The sequence below is a fragment of the Suricata suricatta genome, chromosome 2 (genome assembly GCF_006229205.1).
Source record: "Suricata suricatta isolate VVHF042 chromosome 2, meerkat_22Aug2017_6uvM2_HiC, whole genome shotgun sequence".
Taxonomy (NCBI): Eukaryota; Metazoa; Chordata; class Mammalia; order Carnivora; family Herpestidae; genus Suricata; species Suricata suricatta.
Genome location: NC_043701.1, coordinates 100,985,184 through 101,006,975, shown reverse-complemented (window position 1 = coordinate 101,006,975; position 21,792 = coordinate 100,985,184). Strand labels below are relative to the sequence as shown.

The 21,792-nt window shown below is 47.0% G+C and overlaps 1 protein-coding gene across 1 annotated transcript in view; it reads left to right on the top strand.

Moving 5' to 3' along the window:
• The window catches only part of ABCA13 (ATP binding cassette subfamily A member 13), a 317,064-nt gene that overhangs the window by 4,742 nt on the left and 290,530 nt on the right, over positions 1-21,792 (top strand). Inside the window, exons 2-3 of the mRNA XM_029919211.1 lie at positions 11,461-11,554; positions 14,106-14,229. Coding sequence (XP_029775071.1) covers positions 11,461-11,554; positions 14,106-14,229 — 218 coding nt within the window. The remainder of the gene's footprint in view (positions 1-11,460; positions 11,555-14,105; positions 14,230-21,792) is intronic.

Below are 21,792 nucleotides of genomic sequence, written 5' to 3'. Positions count from 1 at the left end.
CTTTATGTTAGAGGAAACGAGAAAGTGCAGGAGCTCACATAGTACTACCTGAACAGACTGATGTTGAAAAGTGTTTGCGCCAGGGGTTATGGATAGAATGATCTACTTGTGATTTTGTGGATTAAAAAAGTCAAAGAAAAGTCATCGGCATGGAGCCCTGGTGCTGAAAATATTTACCCATATTCTTCCATTAGGTGTCTTGAGAAGTCAAAGTGGGGCCTCTCTGTGACCTGCAAGGCAGCTGGGGTGCATTGGTGGTGGTCCTGGGACCACATCGATCCTGAGACCATGTCGATCTTGGGACTGTGTCGATCCTGGGACTGTACCCCAGTCGGCTCGTCCTGCCTTTGCAAACCCACAGGCCAGGCCTGGACCGCAGACAGCCATGGTCTCAGCTCTAAGTCTTCAAGTCTGAGAACAGGAGTCCATAAGGCAGGTCCTTCTGAGGCTTCTCTGCTCGGCTGTGAACAGTGTCTCCGCCTTGTGTCTTTACTGCTCCCTCCCTCCACATTCGTCTCGGCCTGTGTGTGTTCTTTTTTTCCTTTTTTCTGATGCACAGTTTTATTCGACTGGAAGAAACACATGCCTTTTATATTAAAAGAAGTGGATCATTATAGAGAAGAATAAAAAAAACACCTCCAGTTTTTTTAAAAATTGTTTTTAATTTTTTTCTGTTTTTTTTAAAATTTATTTTTGAGAGACAGAGAGAGACAGCACGAGCAGGGAGGGTCAGAGAAAGAGAGGGAGACACAGAATCTGAAGCAGGCTCCAGGCTCTGAGCTGTCAGCACAGAGCCCAATGCAGGGCTCAAACCCACAAACGTGAGATCTGACCTGAGCCGAAGTCGGAGGCTTAACAGACTGAGCCACCCAGACACCCCAAAAAACTGCAGTTTTAAAAAAAAGTTTATTTATTTGAGAGTCAGAGAGAGAGACAGCATGAGCAGGGGGAGGGGCAGGGAGAGGAGGGGAGAGAGAATCCCAAGCAGGCTTTGTGCTGTTAGCTCAGAGCCTGATGCGGGACTCCATCTCAGAAATCCTGACCATGACCTGAATTGAAACCAAGAGTCTGACACTTAACCAACTGAGCCCCCCAGGTGTCCCCTGCATTGTTATTAAAAGATGAACAGGTTACTTCCAAGGACATTGAGTTTCTCCTTTTTATGAGGACATGGTCATTTCTGACCTGGGACCACCAGCATGACCCCACCGTGAGGCTGGGCATGACCTCATCTCAATGCAACCAAATTTGCAACAACCTTATTTCCAAGTAAGGCCGCAGTCTGAGGTTTGGGGGGTCCAGACTTGAAATGTGAATTTGGGGGGAAGGCAATCCAGCCCCTCACAGTGTGTACACGGCCCAGCCTGGGGCTCCTACATGTTGGTTCAATGAGACAAACCCCCGCCTTGGGTTGCTTGGGACTTTTAAATGGCACGGTGCTCCTGGGTGGCATGACCTCTGGTGTCACACCCGGCCCCCTCTCTCGAGGGAGAAGGAAGTCAAACAGGAAATTCATCAGAACAGGTGCCCCATGGGGGGCTCAGTCGGTTAAGCATCTGGCTCTTGGTTCAGCATGGGTCATGATCTCACAGTTTGTGAGTTTGAGCCCCACATCGGGCTCTGTGCTGACAGCATGGAGCCTGCTTGGGATTCTCTCTCTCTGTCTCTCTCTGCCCCTCTCCCACTCTCTCTCTCTCAAAATAAATAAATAAACTAAAAAAAAAAAAGAATGCAAGAAAATCCTCTTTCAGAAGTGTAGAAAACTGACTGGGCTTCAGAAACAAGGTATCCAATTTCTTGGTTCTCAATGTGGTTGTTTGTCAGGGTAGAAAGGAAACAAAAACCCTACTTCCATTGCCTTTCTGCTGAAAATATTACCAACATATGGGAGGGGGAAATGGCAAGATTCTCTAAAGGCTAGTTCTGGAAGATTCGATTTACCATGGTGAATTCGTGTGGCTTCCGTGAAGAAACAAAACAAAAGCAACAACAATCAATCAAACAACCAAAAACCAAAACGCAGAGGCGTCTTCTTTTCCAGAGAGGTGCCCCCTCCCTACTCTAGGATGTGAGTCTGGTTGGGAATCCTGGCGTTTCCCTGGTTTATTTACTTTGGTTCAGATAAGCCTGGGTTTTCCATTACAAGAAAGGTTAAAACAAAACAAAGTGAAAGCAACCTCGTGATACCGATGACTCCGGAGGGGAGGGGCAGGGGAGTCCTCAGGCTTGTTTAGGAGGCTGTCTTACAGGACTGGCTGTGCCCTGGGGACCATGGAGACTGAAGAGCACATTCATTTTGTCACCTTGGGCCTCCGAGGTCAGCTCTGCGGTTGCCACTCAGCTGTGCCCGTCAGTCTCCCTGCATCTGGGCCCCTTCCGGCTCCATCTACCTGCTGTGGCTAAATCAGTGCTCACCTGAGGGAGGGACGTCACGGGCCCAGTCCTGGCCCAGATAGCAGGGGCTTGTCCCTAGGCTGTGCTCACAGGCACCTGTCACCCTGTGGGTTCTGAGCCAGAGCTCCTGGCAGAGTCTCACTGTGCACCTGAGGGCCTCCGTTTGAAAACAACCACTCCTTAGGGATGAGGGAGAAGAGGCAAGGAGGCGTGTGCATGCCATCCATCCCGACCTCTGACCCAGACTCAGGGACCCCAGCTGTGTGCGGGACACGGGGGTGAGAAAGGTGAAGTAGTGTAGTGGGGGCCCTTTCCTGTGTACTTCTTTCCACCTACCAGCCCCTTGGTCCAGTGTCCCGTCTTCCCTGCACATCAGCCTCTTCAGGTGGGGACCCCAGGCCTGTTTGGTCTTCGCCACACCTCTGCAGGGTAAGACTTCTCATTCCCATTCTTAGATGAGGGAGGCTGAGAGCAAGCGCCACCTGTCCCGGGCCTGGCCACCGCCCACCTGGCCCGGCGGGGCCTGTGCAGAACCTGACCCCTTGCTGGAGAAAGGTGCGGTCACCTCCACCTCCCTGCCTGGGGCACTGTGTTGTCAGGAGCTGCCGTAATGGGGCCTTCTGCTGGAGGGCTTTCTTGTCTCCAGCGCTATAAGGACCATGCCAACATGCCCCTGTTTGATGCGTCATGTCGTATGAGGCCTCACCAGGGTGCTGAGCTGAAAGGAACTCAGACTACTATCCACTGCTGTGGTTCCTGCTACCTGGCAGCCGGCTTCCTTTCAGAAGGGACGTGTGAGTATGGCTGCACCCTGGTGTGTGTGTCCGCCCGGCCTGTGGTGGCCTAACTGCCTGGGTGTGTGTGGTCTGTGTGCATGGACTTAGTACAGGTCCAGAGACCCGTTAAGGTTTCTTTATTCTTCTCTTTTGAGTAGTTAGTGTAAACAGGAATATTTTTATTTTTATTTTTATTTATTTATTATTATTATGTTTTTTAAGTTTATTTATTTTGAGAGGGAGAGAGAATGAGAGTTAGCAGCGGAGGGGCAGAGAGAGAGAGAGAGGGAGAGAGAATCCCAAGCAGGCTCTGCTCTGTCAGCACGGAACCTGACAGGGGGCTCGATCCTGCCAACCATGAGATCCTGACCTGAGCTGAAATCAAGAGTCGGACGCTTAACCAACTGAGCCCCCCAGGAGACCCTGGTTGAGTCTGTGTTGGACGCCCTGGACAGATGCCCCATGAATGTTTGATGTGTGAGTGTTGAATAAAAGCAATTGCTTTTCAACATAAAGCTGAAAAAGCAACAATAGCAAAAAAACAAAGTAGGAGAGTGAGAGAACTCATCCATTTCTATCTCTCGACCCCCAGCTGACTCAGCGGCCAGCATAAACATTTGCAAAGGTGCTCATAAGGAGGGAAATTTGGACTCTGTTGGAGAGGGCTTTGGAAGTCCCAGCTCAAGATGGCGATGGATTTAGGCCACCTGCATGGATGGTTGCTATTTGATTTTGACTCCGCTTTGTTTGGACCCTCTCCTGTTGCAGGGTTTCACAGCTAGGACCTCGTAATACTTCTGGGAAAGTCCCCTCTACTGAGAGACTGGAATCCAGAGATCTGTGCGTGCCCTGAAGAGACACAATAGAATTTCACGCTCTCGGCAAAGCCCTTTGTTTCCAAAGACCAAGCAGCAGCCTAATTACAGGCTTTGCTTCAGCTTCCTTGATATTCTAGACTTGTTATGATGCGTTCTTCCACCCTGAGTCTCATGACTACCTTCTCCCTTGGAAGAACCTCCTTCCTTCTGGATTCATTAGCAATTTTATTGTTGTACTGGGGTATTTGATTCTTTGTGGGTTTTCCTTGTCACTGAAACCACATGCTGTCCGAGCATGCTGGAGGACTTAAAAATGGGTTTCGTTAAGCTCTGCTTGTAAGGCATTCTGTTCAAGTGAGACATGAAAGTGTTTTTCACCCACAGGTCTGAGGTTCCATTGCAAACTAGTTCAAGGAGACGGGGCATCGGAATGATGGTGTTTATCTCCGATATGTAAAACGGGACCACATGACCTTCCTTGCTGGTTGCTGGAAGGCTAAAATAATGCATGAGACGGTCCAGGGCTATGCCGAGGAAGGGTGTGAGGACAGGGCTCCGTCACCCGCACGCGTGCATCCCCAGGGGAACCGCACTCTAAGGATGTGCACCCAGACAGCTGCCCCCCCTCTCAGGCAGGGACCCGACCGGCTGTGTGTGTTCACTGCGGGTTCCCCACTGCTTGGCCCATGCAACCCACTTCTTGATGAATGCATGAATGAATGGATGGTGGATGGATGGATGCATGAGTGCACATTTTTTAAAAACTTTTTTATGTTTATTTTTTGAGAGAGAGAGAAAGAAAGAGTGTGAGAAAGTGAGAGGGAGGGGAAGAGAGAGACAGGGAAAGAATCCAAAGCAGGATCCACACTGTCAGCAAGGAACCCAATGTGGGACTTGAACCCATGAATCTTGAGATTATGACCTGAGCTGAAACCAGGAGTGGGACGGTTAATCAACTGAGTCACCCAGGTGCGTCCCCCACCTTTTTTTTGGAGAGTGAGAGTAGGGGAGAGGGGCAGAAGGAGAGAGAGAATCCCAAGCAGGCTTCTCACTGTCAGCCCAACATGGGACTCCAACCCATGAACCTTGAGATCATGAGCCACTATCAAGAGTGAAACACCCCACCCACTGAGCCCCTAGGCGCCCCTGAATGCATTTATTTTTATTGCTCACTGGACAGCAATTGAATGATCCATTCTCTTGTATTTTTGCATGACTCCCGTTTTTTTTTTTTTCCATTCACAAAATAATGTAAGCATTCTTGGGCACACATCTTGATTCATGTATGTGATTACCTACTAGCTGGAACCTTTTTCATAGGCTCCAACCAGTATAATATAGATAAATTAATATGGTTCAACTTATATAGTTGTTGAAATATATGGGTCATAGGATCTGTGCATGTTCTGCTTCGTTAATGTTGGGCTGTTTTCTAAAGTTCCTGTGTATCCATGTCCCCACCGACACTTGCTGGTGTTGGATTTTTTACTTTTTTTTCCAAACTTGTGGGTGTAAAATGGTATTTTGTGGGGGGTTTAATTTGCATCTTCCCAAGTACTGCTGAGATAGAGAAGAATTTCTCCAATCAATCAAAAGATATTTTAATCATCTTCTGGTTTCTTGCTATTGATGAAGTATTGGGTCCCTAGCAAGTCTAACCATTCCTTTGACATAATGTGGCTTTATTTCTTGAATGGCTATTGAGATCTTTTCTTTGACTCAGTTGTGCTGAAGTGTTTGCTTTGGATTTATGTTTCCTGGTAAGTGTTATCTTTTATAAATGAATTTGTGTCATTCATATGTTCTGGAAAATTCTCAGCCATTCGTTATTTAAATATTGCCCTTTCCTCCATTCCCATGGAGGGGACTTTAGTTTATAACTAAATCTTACACTTAAAGATTCAACTTATGACTTCTTTCTTCTCTTTGATTTATTCTTTGTCACTCTCCTCATCCCAGCTCTCTGGAGATTTCTTTCTGGACCTCCAGCCATGCAATAAAAACTGTGTTCTCGTAACAGGAGTCCTGTCATTTCTAGGTGATGAGTTACCGGAAGCAGAGGTGATATGACTGGGTGTTAAACTTTGTCCCATTTTTCTTTTGGCCGGATGACATGCCAAGATTTCCCTGCCGTGGGGCTCATTAGGGCTTCACATAATCAGGTGAAAAGAGTCCGAAGTTGGAGAACAATTTCCCTCAAATTGGTTGGAGTGAATATAGTATAAGACACTGGACAGAGGGGCGCCCAGGTGGCTCAGTCGGTTAAGTGTCTGACTCTTGATCTCCGCTCAGGTTAATAGATGATCTGTATTCTTTTTGATTGAGAATATTTGTATGTTGATTTTCATTGAAGGGCCACTTTGGTTGGTTATCGTATGTTTATCACACTTTCTTTCTTTCTTTTTGAACTTTGTGAATACTGATGCTTTGGCATCTAGCACTGAATGTTGCAAAGATATACTTGAGGCTGGACTGATTTTTTTCCCTCCTTGTCAGTGAGTTGCCTTTTTCCTCCCCTTCTGGATACATGTGCTATTCTTCCTCATATGGGGCTCAAGAGCCCGGGCTCAGCTACAGCTTCTTTCCCCCCCCGGAAATACAACATATCCTTTCGGTCTCCAGACCAACTCTTCTCTGTTTCCAGGAAGTTCTCCCATATTCTATCTCTGAGTGTATTTTTTGTCATATATGTTGGATGCTCTTCTGTGTTTACGGTTCTACCTTTGAAAATGTTGTAAAGAAAATCCCACTGTGATCTCAGACTGTTTCTCTGAGGCAGACATTCAAATGTAACCAGCATCTACTCTCTGTGTAGTTTCTAAGTCTATAGTTTGGATTTCCATAATAATGATTCTGCTATGGTGGTGTTTTCCTTAGATCTGCAACCTCTCTTCTTCATTTACCAATTTTTTTTGAGCTCTTGTTCCCTGAATGTTTGTTCTTATTAAATCGGTTTTCTTTATGAAGCGGTTGTAAAGAAATTTCATTTTCTTTGAGTTGTTCCCTTTCCAGTCATGCTTTATGACTTTGGTTTACGTCTTTGTGTGCTTCCCTTCGGAACGTTTAGGCAGCTGTTTTGCTCTTTGTTTTAATCTGATTCATTCTGGGAAAGCTCAGCCGGGTGTTATATTTGTTCTCCACTCTCTTGTCAATGGATCTGAGACCAGTCTGATTTCTCCTTCAAACCCTAGTGTGGTCTCTGAGTTTACCCTGCATGTGCTAAGTGTCTGCAGCAGGAGGGCTGGTAGGGGTGAGGGTGGAGATGAGCGGGGCGCTCTCCCCCCAGGGACAGGAGATGCAGACATTACTACCCTAGCTGGGCTCTGGGCTCTGCTTTGGAATTTTCTCCAGTGTTTTATTTTTATAAAGTTTTATTTAACTGTTTATATATTTTGACAGAGAGAGAGAGACAGAGAGAGAGACAGAGAGACAGAGAGAGAGAGAGAGTGCAAGCAGGATGGGGCAAAGAGAGAGGAGGGAGAGAATCCCAAGCAGGCTTTTGCTGTCAGCGCAGAGTCTGGTGCGGGGCTCAATCTCATGACCTGTGAGATCATGACCTGAGCTGAGATCAAGAGTTGGATGAAGGGGGTGCCTTCGTCCAGTATTTTGTAGCATATTCACTTCATCCAGTTTTGGGGAAATTGTTATCCAACTTGGATTCTTTCCACCTGATTATGTGAAACCGCGGAATCTTTTCCAACAGAGTCGAGTTCATTGTTCACTTCTCAGTGTTTCATTTACGAGTGCAGTGTTCTGACTCCTGCCAGGAGAAGGAGGGCAGTGATGCCTTCAGGGTGCTCACCTCACAGATGTGGGTGTGGGGAGGGTCCCCGAATTACAGATTTGGAGGTGCTGGGCTGAGTTCGGACCGAACTTGCTTCATCTACTCTAGAAACCTGATTCTTGGCATTTTTGTGGCTTTCATCTTCTATAAAGACAAGTTGGCTCTCTTTCTCCTCTGCCTTCTTTTCTTTGTCTCCTGTCATTTTGTCTGGGAGGAGAAAGAGTCCATAAGGAAGTTCCAGTATTTTACCTGAGTCATTTACATGTATATTTCTGTGTGTGTGGTGTGCCGGTCTCTGCCAATGGCACTGCGTCTCGGGTGTGTCTTTAGAAACAAAGGAGAGGCATCCGTGGAGGTCAGGGAGAGAGTGACCATGGAATCTGGGGTGCAGAATTGAGCAATTTTGCTACCTCCTTGTGGAGGGTACCCCCCTCCCGCCCCACTTGGGACCCTGTTGTGTGGGCTCTTGACCTGGTGGCTGCTGTTTTGTGAGCACAGATGGGTTCCCCAGATAATTCTTTTTTGTTTTCTTTTTTTTTAATGTTTATTTTTGAGAGAGCGCAAGCAGGGGAGGAGCAGAGAGCGAGGGGGATGGAGGCTCCAAAGCAGGCTCTGCGCTGAAGCTGGACGGGGGCTCAAATTCACCAACTGCCAGATCATGACTTGAGGCTAAGTCAGATGCCCAGCTGACTGAGCCACCCAGGGCCCCCAAGCTGATTCATTTTCTTGAGAGCACAGCGTCTTCGATGTATAGCATCTGCGTCTGGTTGCCTTAGGGGACGGCGTGGGTGCTGTCTGTCCTCGGCTCTTCCTAGTGCAGGGAAGGCTCTCCTGGGGGGCCTGTGATGAGGGCAATGGGGGGGAGCATTCCCATATAGCAGGGGAAGGATCAAAAATGCAGGCAAGACTCCGGGGGTAATGAAGACAAATGAGAAGGAAACCAGGGTACAAAAAATGAGAAAGAGAAGGCTGCCTCTGCGCGCCTCTGGGGGGAGTCTCATGAAAGGAGGTGATTCACTCGCTCACAAAGGGCAGTGACACAGCAGAACCAGGCGTCCCACACTCCTCTTCTGAGCGGAGTTATTTCACATTTGGAACTATGGAAGATTCCCCCCCGCCCCCAGTGCTTTTCAGAGCAGCTGATGATTGGCTTGTAAATAAAATACTAAGATACTGTTTTTTTTTAATGTATTTATTTTTGAGAGTGAGAGACGGAACACAAGCAGGGGACAGACAGAGAGAGAGGGGGAGACAGAACCTGAAACAGGCTCCAGGCTCCCAGCTGTCAGCACAGAGCCTGAGGTGGGCCTCGAACTCACGAACTGTGAGATCACAAACTGTGAGATTATGACCTGAGCTGAGATCAAGAGTCAGATGCTCAACCAACTGAGCTGTCTAGGCGCCCCCTGAGATACTATATTTTAAAGTTTAACCAGGGCTTTGTTTTAGTTCAAGATCGTCAAGAAAACTGCTAGATTATACAATGTAGAACTTTATTTTCTTAACGATGTTATTTCCATTTGAAACTGGAGATTTTCCATTGATGTAAGTAAGGATTGGACAGGTAAATTCTTGTAGCTTCATGGTGGCGACTGCCTAATTTAATTTGGCCACAAAAAGGTCCCTGAATGATGGTCATTCATTCATTATGTGTGAGAACAAAAATCCAGATGCTACAAATAAAAAGACTGATGAATTGATTGCATCAAAGATTTTGACAATAAAAGGTAAATAAGGCACTGGAGAAAATATTTGCTTAAATACTTTAAGCCAACAAAGGACCAATTAAGGAATTCCTTAATATAAAAAGAAAATAGGAGACAATGATTTACAGACCAGTAAAAAAAGATGCAGACAGAAAGAAAAAAAATACACATAGTGAGTTCTAAAATAGAAAGATGCCCTCTTTTCTTTTAAAATTAAAAATTTGTAATGTTTATTTATTATTGAGAGACAGAGAGAAACAGAGCATAAGCATGGGAGGGGCAGAGAGAGGTGGAGACACAGGATCCAAAGCAGGCTCCAGGCTCTGAGCCTGATGCAGGGCTCAAACTCACAAACTGCAAAATCATGACCTGAGCCGAAGTCGGACATTTAGCTGATTGAGCCACCCAGGCCTCCCCTCCCACGTATTTATTCTTAATGATATCAACTCATTGCTGAATTTGTGGCACGATTTTTGTTTTGCACATTTGTTTTCAGCCAGAATTAGTTATAGAATCCACCCCCCCAACTCCCATACTTCAAGCAATGATTATTTGTTCTGGAGAATTAACTAGATGACTTGAATCGGTGGTCCTCTGAGAGTTCCTGACCTCTCTTGCTGTGTTTTTTTTTTAATTTTTTTAATGTTTTGTTTATTTTTGATACAGAAGAGACAGAGCATGAGAGGGGGAGGGCCAGAAAGAGAGGGAGACACAGAATCTGAAACAGGCTCCAGGCTCTGAGCCAGCTGTCAGCACAGAGCCTGACGTGGGGCTCGAACCCACGAACGTGAGATCTGACCTGAGCTGAAGTCGGAGGCTTAACCGACTGAGCCACCCAGGCGCCCCACTCTCTTGCTGTGTTAATCACCATGCTTTGCATAGAGGTTGGCCTCCCACAGACAATTGTGCGATTATCAGGATGTATGATACTGGATTTCAGCAGTCAGTCAGGGAACTTTCCATAACGATTCACTTTCTGGCACAAGAAATACTACATCATGAACTCTTTCAAAGGTGGTTTCTTTTCTTCTTTAATTACAGTGGGGATCGAAACCTTTTCCACCTGTGATTTGTCTTCCTGGCTTCAGGCCACACAATCCTAGTGGCTGCATTTAGATGCTGTTTCCTTACAGGGAAGAATTGTGACCAAAGAGACAAGAAGTTTGTTTTAGTTCAAAGCATTATAACTTGGACTCTGAAGTAACACTCTTTAGTGTCACGCTGAATACCCTTATCTCCTTAACCTGCAGATGTTAGGTTTTGTTCATGCGTTATGAGTGCCTGGCCTGTTTGGTGTGTGTCTATAAACTCTTTGTGTAATGATATGAATGGAAGTCTCCAGAAGAACATGATCCACCATAAAATCACAGATGAAAGAGGACAGAACGAATAATCTGGTGATAATTGAAAATTGTTTTTATTAAAAGAATCTTTTTAAACGTTTTGTTTATTTTTGAGACAGAGAGATAGAGTACAAGCAGGGGAGGGGCAGAGAGAGAGGGAGACACAGAATCTGAAGCAGGCTCCAGGCTCTGAGCTGTCAGCACAGAGCCCGACATGGGGCTCGAACTTGTGAACTGTGAGATCATGACCTGAGCTAAAACCAAGAGTCGGACGCTTAAGCGACTGAGCCGCCCAGATGTCCCTTTCTCTCTCTCTTTTATTGTTATTATTACTCATTTATTTTTAGAGAGACACAGACAGGTCAAGCAGGGGAGGGGCAGAGAGAGAATCCCAGCAGGCTCCACATTGTTAGCACAGAGCTCAATGTGGGGCTGGAACCCATAGACCATGAGATCACGACCTGAGCTGAAACCAAGAGTTGGAACACCTAACTGACTGAGCCCCCCAAAGCCTTGACAGTGACCTCTTTTAAAGGAAGCCGGAGCCGGCCTGTGAACCACCCTGCAAGAGAGGGGGATATCATAATGCTTTGCAATTTATTCAAACTCTAATTTTTATTTTTCTGACATCTTCTGCAGGTCCTTTCTCTTGCTGAATTCTTTTGGCCATGTATCCTGTTTATGATTCTGACAGTGCTTCGTTTTCAAGAACCTCCCAGACACAGAGACAACTGTAAGTTTTACTTTTGCTACACTTCTTGTATTATAGATCTTTGGAGGAAGAAAATGCAGCTCTTTCCTTTGTTCTTTGTAAACTCAGAATTCTGAGTGGAATGAATGGATAAGGTTCATTGTAATATCACAATAGCTACATTTCTGGGGTATGTGCCGATAAGCATCAATTTACATTTTTCTTCTCTTAAGAATCATATTCACATGTTTGTTCCATCTAGTGGATAGATTTATTCTTCTTCTTTTTTTTATTTATTTTTTAGATTTTTTTTTAGATTTATTCTTCTAGCATGACTGCCTTTGTGAGCATAGGTTTACATGCTATTATAGATACATGAAGAGCAGAAGAAGAGGTAAACAGTGGAAGATACGCTTTACAGTCTATCATCAAGATACCGATGGCAATAGGTGGTTATGGCGGTGGGGATGGTGATGGTGATGATGGTGGTGATGACAATGATGATGGTGACAGTGATGACAGCTATCATGGTGGTGATAGTGATGATGATGGTGATGATGTTGTTGGAGACAATGATGACGTTGATGATGATGATGGTGATGGTGATAATGGTGATGATGATGGTGATGGTGATGATGGTGATGATGATGGTGATGGTGATGATGGTGGCGATGATGGTGATGGTGATGATGGTGATGATGATGGTGATGGTGATGATAGTGATTATGGTGATAATGCTGATGGCAATAAGGATGGTGACTGTGGTGGTGACGATGATGGTGATGATGGCAATGAGGATGGTGATGGTGATGAGAGTAATGATGAAGGTGGTGATGATGGTGATGATGGTGGTGATGCACTGATGAAACATTACTGGTTAACTTCCTCTGCTCCAGGAGCTTTATCAGAAAGACCCTTTCTTCATTTGGTTTGAAATCTCAACAGCATTACTGCCTGAGAAATGATAGCCTGTTTTGTTTCTATCAGACTTATACCACTTGAAATATGGATAATGTAATTAATTCTGAAAAAGTTACATGAATAAAAGATTATTAAGGGATGGACTTTATCTGAAATAGTATGTCACCCTCCAAAATAATTAACATATTTATTATTTTGGCAAATAGGTATTGAGGGCTCCTGGGCCCAAGGTCTTGCTGAGAATAGAGTAGTGGGCAAGGTATTTTCCCTGTCTTTCTAGAGCTTGCTGTCAGGCCAGACTATTTTCATATGGTGGGGAGAGTGTCCTGGTGGGGTTCTGAGAAGGTCACGTTAGCTCACAGGAGAGGTGGCCAGTCTGTGTTAGGGAAGGGCTACTGGGGACTGACATGTGAGACTTTGTGGGAATAAAGGCAGGAGAGGAATGATCTGGGTGGTGCAGACAGCACGGTAGGAGAAGAACTAAAAAGAATTCTTATGACAGAGCAGAAGTGGTGTGACTGGAGGTCTCCTACCCCGTGCACTGGGTCTCGGGTTCACTAAGAACTCCATTTACCTCTGTGGCTTGAAAGCCTATTCGTTCATTTTCACTCATTCACTCATTCCACCATTGGTTCATTCATCCATTGATTCATCCATGCAACGTTTAGTGACTGTCTTCTGCATGCAATACATCGTGCCAAGCCCTGCATGTCGTGAGTCTCCATGTTTTGAGAATACCATCATTTCCCAGACCAAACTAGGCCTGCGTGGAGAGCTTTCTACCAAGGTTTTATGAGCTGCCTCATGATAGATCAGTAACTTCCACGTTGCCCGTGGTCATCAGCATCTCAATCATTGCCCTCTGTCCATCGGGGACGTAGAGGCCTCTTGGCATGGGGCACAGATGATCAAGCCACGGGCTTTGTGGCTGCAAAGTTCCTGGAAACCCTTTGATCCTATCCGTTTTTTCTAAACTTCTCTGCATTATGTGATCTTTAACAACTATGCTTACGCATTTAAGAATCCAAAGTTGTAATTGGTAGAAAATTTTGCCCAAACTAAAAAACTGCTAAATCTTTGTGTGAGATGGAGAGACGTATCTGTCCTATTCTTCCCACTGTGGCTGGTTTGCAGAGGATTGTGTGTGAGGCACGGGTGTGTGAGGGAAATATGGCCCCTCCGGGAGCTGGGCATACTGGGAGGGGGCGAGTCATGTGGCTCTAAGGCTGCGCAGGCCCATTCTGCCCTGAAGCGTGAGTGTAGACTCGGGGGAAGGTGTTCCATCTGAAGGCTTTCTTCCTTTACCCTCTCTCCCTCCCTCTCTTTTATTTGAGTGCTCAGACCTCCTGTAACTGAGTAACAGGATTAAGAATATGAGAACATCAGGGGTGCCTGATCAGGCTCAGTCGGTTAAGGGGCCGACTTTGGCTCAGGTCATGATCTTGCAGTTTGTGGGTTCAAGCCTGGGTGCTGACAGCTCAGAGCCTGGAGCCTGCTTCAGATTCTGTGTCTTCCTCTCTCTCTGACCCTCTCCTGCTCACACACTCTCTCTCTCTCAAAAATAAACAAAAATTAAAAAAAAGAATGTCATAACATCATATTGGACACTGCCCTTCTGACTGAAAAGGTATTCTGTTATATGGATGCATCTCTCCTTTGAATCTACACTCAGGTTTTCTGCAACCCCGGGACCTGCCCAGCCGAGGTGTTTTCCCCTTTGTTCAAGGCCTTCTTTGCAACACGGGGTCGACCTGCAGGAACGAGAGCTATGCGGGCACCACGGAGCACCATTCTCGGTAAGAGAGACCCCAGCATCCTTTTCAGGATTCACGGGAACAGGCCCTATGGCTTTAGTAAGACCTCAACGGTGTGGGGGAGGTCGGAGATCATAAACTGCACAGAACTTAGAGTTACAGGAACGTCAGTTTTGTTTGCTTGTTTTTAAAGTTTATTTATGTATTTTGAGAGAGAGAGAGAGACAGAGAGAGAGAATGGGGGACAGCAGAGAAAGGGGGAGAGAGAATTCCAAGCAGGCTCCTTGCTGTCAGCACAGAGCCCGACTCAGGGCTCAAACTCATGAACTGTAAGATCGTGACCTGCACCTAGATCAAGAGTCAGAGGCTTAACCGACTGAGCCCCCCAGGAGCCCCAGGAACACTGGTTTTGTTAAATGCAGACTCACGTGGTAATGTGTCCAGCTAGTGGCTCATTTCCTTAGGGGGTCTTTCCTCTCTCTATGGCTGTTCTTGGAACCACAAAGGGACTGCTGATTGGCAAACATCATTTGCATATAACAGTTTGGTTTCTGGAGGTTAAATGTGTGACATCAGAATTGCTTGTGCAGCTCTGGCCACCCCAGTGGTGGTCTGTGGGGGGTTCCAGTGGCAGCCTGGGGTGGGGGTTCCAATGGTGGCCTGTGTGTGTGGGGTCCAACGGCATCGGAGACCACACAGAGAAAGAGCAGATGTGTTTCCTGTGGGAAGAGTCAGAACCAAGGGGGTTTGATTTCGAGGGTCCTGAATGTTCTGGAAGCTTCTCTCGGCAGAGACCGAGATGAAGGGAAGTGACTGATAGTTTGTCCCAGGCATGAATGATCGGGGTTTTGTTTCATTGGTCCTTCCTGGCGTTGAATGATCTAATATACTTGGATGTAAAGCACGTTAAAATGTCTGATCTTCATCTTTCTTTTTTTTAAATTTTTAATATTTATTTTATTTTTGAGAGAGAGAAAGAGAGAGACAGAGAGCATCAGCAGGGGAGGGGCAGAGAGAGAAAGACACAGAATTAGAAGCAGACTCCAGGCTCTGAGTTGTCAGCACAGAGCCCAACACAGGGCTTGAACCAACAACCATGAGATCATAACCTGAGCCAAAGTCGGAAGCCCAACTGACTGAGCCCCCCAGGCACCCTGATCTTCATCTTTCAACTTTCAGTTGCAGGAAGAGAATGGAAAGTTTCCAGATAAGTTTGGACATGTCCAGTACAATGTTTACCTGTGGTGTTTACTTTTTTTTTGATATAACATCATGGTATAGAGAAAATCATTTGGAAACTGTCTGAAGTCATAACCTTGTTACAATTGATGGTCTTTTTGTGCGTGTAGAAACAGTATAAAACAGCCTCTTTCAGGGGAGTTTAGGGGGGTTGTGGCATGCAGGCCTGTCCACCCTAGGGCTTCCCTGTTTCTCTCTCACTCATAACAGATGCTGAAGTACAAAATGCTGGCCTTTGCCCCCAAGCCCCACGGGCCGTCGCTGTTCAGTTCTGTGTGTCTGGGCAGATTTCTCGACCTCTCTGGACCTCAGGGTCTCGCTTACCCGCCTCCAGTGTCATGAGTCCGCGAGCTGTCCAGTTGCTGGGGGACTGGAAGGGCGCCCAGCTCAGCTCCCGTCTCAGACCCGGACACCTGACGGCCGCGCGCCTGGCTTCTTTTCAGATCGGTGCAGGTGTGAACTCACTCCTCCCTCAGAGCCGTGCAGAGACCCCTTCTGTCATCATCGTCTCCGTTTACAAACCTCTGGGAGCAGAAGCGTCCATATCCGGGCTCTTCAAACACGATGCTGGTTAATTCCGTGTTGTGAATTTCTGTGCCCTTTGTGATTCCCCAGGGAAAAGTTCACTTTGGGCAGAGAGCCCACAATTCATCTGATCTGGGTTATGATTATGAAAATCGGCTTCCTCATTCCTGTGTCTGCCGGGAGCTCCCTCTTGGCTCAAACCAGAGGATCTTGGAGCTAAGACGGGTCATTACTGAAAGCTGATTAAGGGGATGTTCTCATGCAGTGCAAGGAATCAGTCCTGCCTGTATTTGTATGGCAAAGCCATAGCACCGGAGTCAGTGTTACCGTTTGTGATGCACGTGTGCCGTCCCCATGCTGTCCCCACCCGCCCCTCACCCCTTTCTCTGCAGATGGCCTGTGGAGGCAGGTGGATGCTGCCCTGCCCTCTGGTGATGGGGGCTGTGCTCTCCCACTGTCCTCGCGGTGCTACTGTGAACCTTGTGATGTTTTCTTGTTCCCAGACCCCCCCAGCCTTTGGGGATCACCTCACATCCCACCTGCTTCACCGTCTGACTTCCGGCCGCAGCCACCAGCTTCACGTTGGCTTCCCCACTCTGCTGCCCACCCTACACCTCTCTCCATTGCAGGGTCCTTTGCAAGTCGTTGGATCCCCGTTCTCCAGCCAGGGCAGCTAAGAGTTCCATCCATGTTCCTTAAACATTAAAATTTTTTTTAAATTTTAAAGTGCATTTACTAATTTTGAGAGAGAGTGAGAGAGTACAAGCAGGGAGGGGTGGAGAGAGGGGGACAGAATCCAAAGCAGGCTCTGAGCTGTCAGAGCAGAGCCTAATGCAGGGCTCGATCTCATGAAATGTGAGATCGTGACCTGAGCTGAGATCGAGAGTCAGACGCTTAACCAGCTGCACAACCCAGGCGCCCCCATCCTTTTTTCTTAAAACAGGGACGTCCAGGGCATTCGAGACAGAGTTAAGGAGGATTCTGTCTGTGCTCATGGCCCCATCCCCACCCTGGACACCCTTCTGCACCGACATACCTCCATCCCCTTCCCCAGCCCCTTCCACCTTACTTTTTATGTTGTCCAGACCCAGTTCCGTGGCCACAGGCCCTCCTGCTCCATGGGAAACACCAGCCCCCTTAGAGTGAGTAATTAGGAGTTGTTCCTTCTGGACTCTCTCTCTGCCTGGACTTCTCCCACCTGACCAGGGGTTCCTGTGGTTGATCCTGTGTCTCTCCTGGCATGTCTCTCCGCCACCCCTTGTGGCCTTGGAAAAGAAGGGGGCACTGGTAGGGTGTTTAGAGACAGGAGCATCAGGACCACCTTTTTGGTGATGCTGACGTCTTTCCTTGCACCTCCAGCTGGCTGGCAGGCTCTGGCCCCTGCATTGGCTCCTTTATAGTTTTCTCCCTAGGGAGCCAAGGAAGAAAGACAACTCCATGGGGGTCCTGGAGGGGGTCTTTCTAGGCTCCTTTCAGGAAGGGACATACAGCAGGGGCATGCCAGCTTCCAGCTCGGAGCTCATGGCATCCCTCTCAGCTCCCAGAAACTGCTTCCTACTGCTGTCATCCTGATGTCCCTGTGTACCTTCACACCTCTTCCCGGGCTGGTCCCACCCTGTGAATGCTCTCTGTGCCCACCTGATGCCTCTCGGTGGAAAGCAAGAATGTGGGCAATAAGGTGTGTTCCACTAGTTTGTTTGTAGATTTCTCCTTGTTCTGTTTTTACACCAGAGTTTGCCCTTTCACATGTAAGTAGTGGGTTCGTCTTGGCTGTATGTCTAAGATGGGGCACAATGACCCAATCACACTTTTTTTTAATGTTTATTTTATTTATTTTTGAGAGAGAGACAGAGTGCGAGCAGGGGAGGGGCAGAGAGAGGGAGACGCAGAATCCGAAGCAGGCTCCAGGCTCTGAGCTGTCAGTACAGAGCCTGAGGTGGGGCTCAAACCCACAAACTGTGAGATCATGACCTGAGCTGAAGTTGGAGGCTAAACCCACTGAGCCACTCAGGCCCCCCCTAGATTTGTCTTTTACAGAATTTCCTTACGAGATACATCTTTGGTGTCTGAAGCCAAATTTTCTGGATTTATGCGTGTGTTGTATGCACCAGCAATTCATTCCTTTTTCACTTGCTAAGTGGTACCCTGTCACCTCATGGAGGCATACCCACGAGCTGGGTGTCAGCTTTATCTGGTCATAAAGCAAGGGCAACAAAGTCATAAGGGATGCTCAGGATTCCCCAGTCAGTGACATCACACCACTGATCAACCTCACTCCTTACCTGGCTCCCAGTCCTGAGCAGGAGACCAGCCACAGGGTGGAGCATGGGGGTTATTTCCAGTTCTGCCTGTTTAAGAAAAGCTGCTGTCAGTGTAAAGAAAATGTCTTTGTAGAGAGTGCAGCTGTCCGGATGAGTGTTCAGTGGGCGGAGAGCTTTATAATCAATTTTCGGACTGCTCTCCAAAGATTTGTACAATTTGACACTCCCAGCATCTATATACGGGGGCTCTGGGCGCTCCCCTTCTTGCCAGCACATGTGGTTTGGGGCCTCCTTACTTTGGGTGGCTCTCACTGTGGTAGTTTTCATCTTATTTCTCGAGCCATGAACGACGTTGTGATACTGGGATTTGTACAGAGTAGCTCTGTGATCCTCTGAACGAATTCCTCTATTCCTCACTTGGGTTTGGTCATCACCCCTGGTTTCCGGCTCTCAGCGCCTGTTTTGTCCAGCGGGGTCAGTCGATGTGGGTCCTGAACCTGAGGGAGGGAGTAAGAATAGGGCAGGACAGGAAGCACAGAGAATGGAGACAGACAAGCGTTTCTGATCAAGCTACTCTGCTTCTCTTTATTGAGAGACCATGCATGTCTTATATAGGTTAGAAGGTGGGCAGCTGATGTGAGTCAGTTGCTAGGAAACAAGGGCGGGGACTGCAGCATCAGCACGGTCTGACAGGCTAACAAGAAAGGCTTGGGAGGTAAACAAGAAGGCCTCAGCTAAAGGTGATAATGCAGGGCAGCTGTGCGGGTGGCTGATCTTGCAGGTCAAGGCACGTGTCTTTTCTTCTGGCAGCTCTTCTGGCAGCTCCCCACAAGCGCCCACTCCTCTAGAAATCTCCTCAGCTCTCTGGCAGCAAAGGTGTTGTGTGTTATGTTAATGAAGGCGAATCTTGGACCCCTCCCCAGGGCTGGGGGTGGGGTGGGTACTGGTTGTCAAAGGAGCCAACCTTTGGGATCAGAGGTTAGAGGGTTCGGGCCCACTCCCCACCCCCACTCTCACCCCCATCCCCGGGGACAGGGGAGGGGCTAGAGGTTAGATCAGCCAATGGCTGATGGCGATGGCGCCTTCCTTAGGAGACCATACAAAACCCCAAAAGGCCCTGGGTTCCGAGAGCTTCTGGGTTGGCAAGCTCCTGGAGATGGGGGGGCCGTGGTACCTGGGGAGGCATGGGCGCTCCGAGCCCCGTCCCCAGACCTGGTTCTGAGCCGTAACTCCAACTAACTTGATTCCTAACCCCAGTCATCATCCTCTAATAATGTATGTGTTTTCCTGAGTTCTGTGAGCCATCCTAGCAATTTGTTTTAACATTTTTAAAATTTATTTTAAGTAATCTCTACACCCAACCGTGGGGCTTGAACTCATAAATAACCCAAGGTAAGAGTCAGGAGCACTTTCATCTGAGCCAGTCAGGTGTTCCCATCCTGGGCGATTAATCAAACTAAGGAGGAGGCCTTGGAGCCTCCAATCTGTATAAGGTTGGTGGGGGCACCAGTGACAGTAGCGGTAGACTGGCGGCTGGCGGCTCAAGTGGGGGAGGGGCAGTGCTTGGGGACTGAGCCCTTCACCATCGGGGTTTGACGGGTCTCCGGGCAGATGGTGTCAGAGGTCTGTTGAATGTTTGGACACTCTGCTGGTGTCCGAAAGTTGCCTGGTGTTGCAAGGGCTGTGTGTGAGGGGGACCCGCCCACACTGCAATTGGGTCCAGAGCCCTAAGAGAGATGGTGAGCGTCTTTTTGTTGTTTATTGGCCGTTTGAACTGTGTGTGGGCGAAGTGTTTGGTCAATTCTTTTTACAATTAATTGTTACATTTTTAATCTTTGTTTTCATTGAATCCTTAGCTTTCTTTACATATTCTGATTACAAGTATTTTATCAGAAAGACACATGGTAAATATTTTCTGCCAGTTTCTGAGCTGTCTTTTGAAAGGTGGCAGCTTTCTTTACTTTTCTTAAATTTTTTTATTTAAACAGCTATGTTTACCTCATTGAAAATCGCGAAGATCTCAGGAAGGAAACAAGTTTTCTCCTTCTTTTAGAAGTTTTATGGTTATAGCTTTGGGCATAATCCATTTTGAGTTAATTTTTGTATATGATGCAGGGCAAGTGTTGAGATTCCTTTAAAAAATTTTTTTTAATGTTTATTTTTTGAGAGACAGGGAGAGACCAAGTGTGAGCAGGGGAGGGGCAGAGAGAGAGGGAGACACAGAATCTGAAGCAGCTCCAGGCTCCGAGCTGTCAGTACAGAGCCCGACTCAGGACTCAAACTCACAAACCAAGATATCATGACCTGAGCTGAAGTCAGATGCTTAACTGACTGAGCCCCCCAGGCGCCCCACCCCTCTGTTCTTCTTAATCTACTTAAAAAATTATTTGAGAGAGAGAGAGAGCAGGGGAAAGGGACAGAGGGAGAGAGAGAGAATCCTAAGCAGGCTCCGAGGTTAGCTCATGACCCTCTGAGCCAAAATCAAGGTTGGATGCTTAACTTACTGAGCCACCCAGGACCCCCTTAATCTACTTAAAAATATTTTTTTTAACATTTATTTATTTCTGAGAGACAGAGAAAGACAGATCATGAGCAGGGGAGAGTCAGAGAGAGAGGGAGACACAGAATCAGAAGCAAGCTCCAGGCTCTGAGCTGTCAGCACAGAGCCCGACACGAGGCTTGAACCCACAAACTGCAAGATCATGACCTGAGCCGAAATTGGACGCTTAACCGACTGAGCCACCCAGGTGCCCCAATCTACTTTCTTTATGATCAACCTTAAGATAATTGATTTTAGACCTTTTATAATGGAAAGATTAAAAGCTTCCTATTTCTTCCTGGATGGTGCTTTCGGCCCTCATAAATTTTGATATGATGTATTTTCATTTGCATTAAGTTCAACATATTAATTGATTGCCATTGTGGATCCTACTTTAACTCATGGGTTATTTGTAGGTTAGATGCTTAATTTCTAAATATTTGAAGATTTTCCTTAGACCTTTTTTATTACTAAAAATATGTGTAATTCCTCTGTGGCCAGAGAACTCTACGTGATTTAAGTCTTTTTAACTTTGTTGAGGCTCATTTTACAGCCCTGGCATATGGTCTCCTTAGATGAATATTTATTATTATTTTTTAAATTTTTCTAATAATAGTTTATTGTCAAATTGGTTTCCATACAACACCCAGTGCTTCTCCCCACAAGTGCCTCCCACCATGACCACCACCCCCTCCCTCCCTCCCCCTCCCCCTTCAGTCCATGGTTCATCTCAAGTATTCAGTAGTCTCCCTTGATCTGTGTCCCTCACTCTTCCCTGCTCTCTTTCCCCCTTCCTCTCCCCATGGTCCCCTGCCAGGTCTCTCCTGTTAGACCTATGAATGCAAACATATGGTATCTATCCTTCTCTGCCTGACTTATTTCGCTTAGCATGGCACCCTCAAGGTCCATCCACTTTCCTACAAATGGCCATATGTCATTCTTTCTCATCGCCATGTAGTACTCCATTGTATATATATACCACATCTTCTTGATCCATTCATCAGGTGATGGACATTTAGGCTCTTTCCATGATTTGGCTAT